The sequence below is a fragment of the Schistocerca americana genome, chromosome 4 (assembly GCF_021461395.2).
Source record: "Schistocerca americana isolate TAMUIC-IGC-003095 chromosome 4, iqSchAmer2.1, whole genome shotgun sequence".
Classification (NCBI taxonomy): Eukaryota; Metazoa; Arthropoda; class Insecta; order Orthoptera; family Acrididae; genus Schistocerca; species Schistocerca americana.
The window spans coordinates 250319849-250322094 of NC_060122.1; the positions used below are offsets into that span (position 1 = coordinate 250319849).

Here is a 2246-nt window from a genome sequence, read left to right on the forward strand (position 1 = left end):
AGATGCTAGTCGGCGGTAGAGATATACGCTTACACATGCGCCCCCTCTGGTGAAGGTGTACAGAAAATCGATTCGCTTATCGATATATGATCGGCCGCGGTGACACCATCACGACTTCACTGCAGTTTAAATACTCCAAGAGCTGGATTCCATGCTTTATCCAAATTAAAGCTGTTATCTCTATTTATTACATTATTAGCTAATCTAATCTCTATAGCTTCCTTGATGACAGATTCCCAAAGAGAAGATGTGGATATTGAAATCTTCACATCACTATAATTCATCGAATGCCCTGTATCAATACAACGCTTGACCACAGCTGACTTGTTTGGCTGTAATAAGTGTGTGTATCTTCGATGCTCCACACAGCTCTCTTGCACGGTGCGTGTTGTTTGACCTATGTATGACTTCTCACAATTTTCGAATGGAACCTGATACACACCCACTTTGCGAAACTGTAAATCTGACAGGAACGCTGCCTGGCAGGGACGCTGGCTGGCAGGAACACTGGCAGGATCGGTGGCAGGAACGCTGGCAGGAACATTGGCTGCATGGCAGAAATGCTGGCTTGCAGCGCGAACACTGGCAGGAACACTGGCAGGAATGCTGGCTGGCTGGCTGAAACGCTGACTTGCCGGCAGGAATGCTGGCAGGAACACTGCCAGGAACACTGGCAGGAACACTGACTGGTAGGAACTCTGGGTGGCTTGCAGGAAAGCTGGCAGGAATGCTGGCAGGAACACTAGCAGGTACGCTGTCTGGCAGGAACGCTGGCTGGCTGGGAGGAATGCTGGCTGCCCAGCAGGAATGCTGACTGGAACATTGGCAGGAACGCTGGCTGGCTGGCATGAATGCTGGATGGCGGGCATGAACGCTGTCGGAAACACCAGCAGGAATGCTGGCAGGAACACTGCCAGGAACGCTGGTTGGCTGGCAGGAACACTGGCAGGAACGCTGGCTGGCTAGCAGGAATGCTGTTTGGCCTGCAGGAATGCTGGCTGGCCTGCGGGAACACTGGCAGGAACGCTGGCAGGAACACTGTCTGTCTGGCAGGAACGCTGGCTGGCCAGCAGGAACACTGGTAGGAACGCTGGCTGTCTGGCAGGAAAGCTTTCTGGACAGCAGGAACGCTGGCAGGAACACTGGCAGGAACGCTGGCAGGAACACTGGCAAGATCACTGGCTGGCAGGCAGGAAAGCTGGCTGGCCGGCAGGAAGGCTGGCATGAACACTGGCAGGAGCAGTGGCAGGAACACTGGCAGCAACAATGGCAGGACACTGGCTGGAACGCTGGCTGGCTGGCAGGAACGCTGGCTGTCCAGCAGGAACACTGGTAGGAACGCTGGCTGTCTGGCAGGAAAGCTTTCTGGACAGCAGGAACACTGGTAGGAACGCTGGCTGTCTGGCAGGAAAGCTTTCTGGACAGCAGGAACGCTGGCAGGAACACTGGCAGGAACGCTGGCAGGAACACTGGCAAGATCACTGGCTGGCAGGCAGGAAAGCTGGCTGGCCGGCAGGAAGGCTGGCATGAACACTGGCAGGAGCAGTGGCAGGAACACTGGCAGCAACAATGGCAGGACACTGGCTGGAACGCTGGCTGGCTGGCAGGAACGCTGGCTGGAATGCTGGCGGCAACGCCGGCTGGGACACTGGCTGGCTGGCAGGAATGCTGGCTGGCCAGCAAGAACGCTGGCAGGAACGCTGGCTGGAACGCTGGCTGGCTGGCAGGAACGCTGGCTGGCAGGAACGCTTCTACTGCTGCTGTCTAGACCGCCGTTGCTGTTGGCTGGACCACTGTTGCTGCTGTTGGATGGCTGGCTGTCTGGCTGGCTGACTGTCTGGCCCTGCAAAATCTCTAACACTTCGATCAGAGGCGAATGCCACTATCGAAGGACGGTTCTCATTGCGAGGTCCTGCCAGAGATGGGACAAGATGCCAAGATAGGGCCTTATATGCTCCCCCGTGGCGGTACTACGCATGCGGGTCACAGATGCTGGTCGGCGGTAGAGATATACGCTTACACATGCGCCGCCTGTGGCGAAGGCGTAAAAACATTCGATTCGCTTATTGATGTATGATCGGCGGCGGTGACACCATGGCGACTTCAATGCAGTTTAATTGCTCCAAGAGCCGGATTCCATGCTTTATCCAAATTAAAGCCATTATCTCTATTTATTAAATAATTAGCTAATCTAATCTCTATAGCTTCCTTGAAGACAGATTCCCAAAGCGAAGAAGGACGATTTG

The 2246-nt window shown here is 54.8% G+C and overlaps 1 protein-coding gene across 1 annotated transcript; it reads right to left on the minus strand.

The window, feature by feature from the left end:
- Positions 1–742: 742 nt before the first annotated feature.
- On the minus strand, positions 743–1528 carry LOC124613386 (BCL-6 corepressor-like protein 1). Its single transcript, XM_047142089.1, has one exon. It carries the CDS (start codon positions 1526–1528, stop codon positions 743–745), a length of 786 nt encoding a protein of 261 aa, XP_046998045.1.
- Positions 1529–2246: the final 718 nt, after the last annotated feature.

What these genes read in the sequence shown, in the direction of transcription:
- LOC124613386 (XM_047142089.1), bottom strand. Translation starts at nt 1,528, where the DNA reads ATGCCAGCCTTCCTGCCGGCCAGCCAGCTTTCCTGCCTGCCAGCCAGT.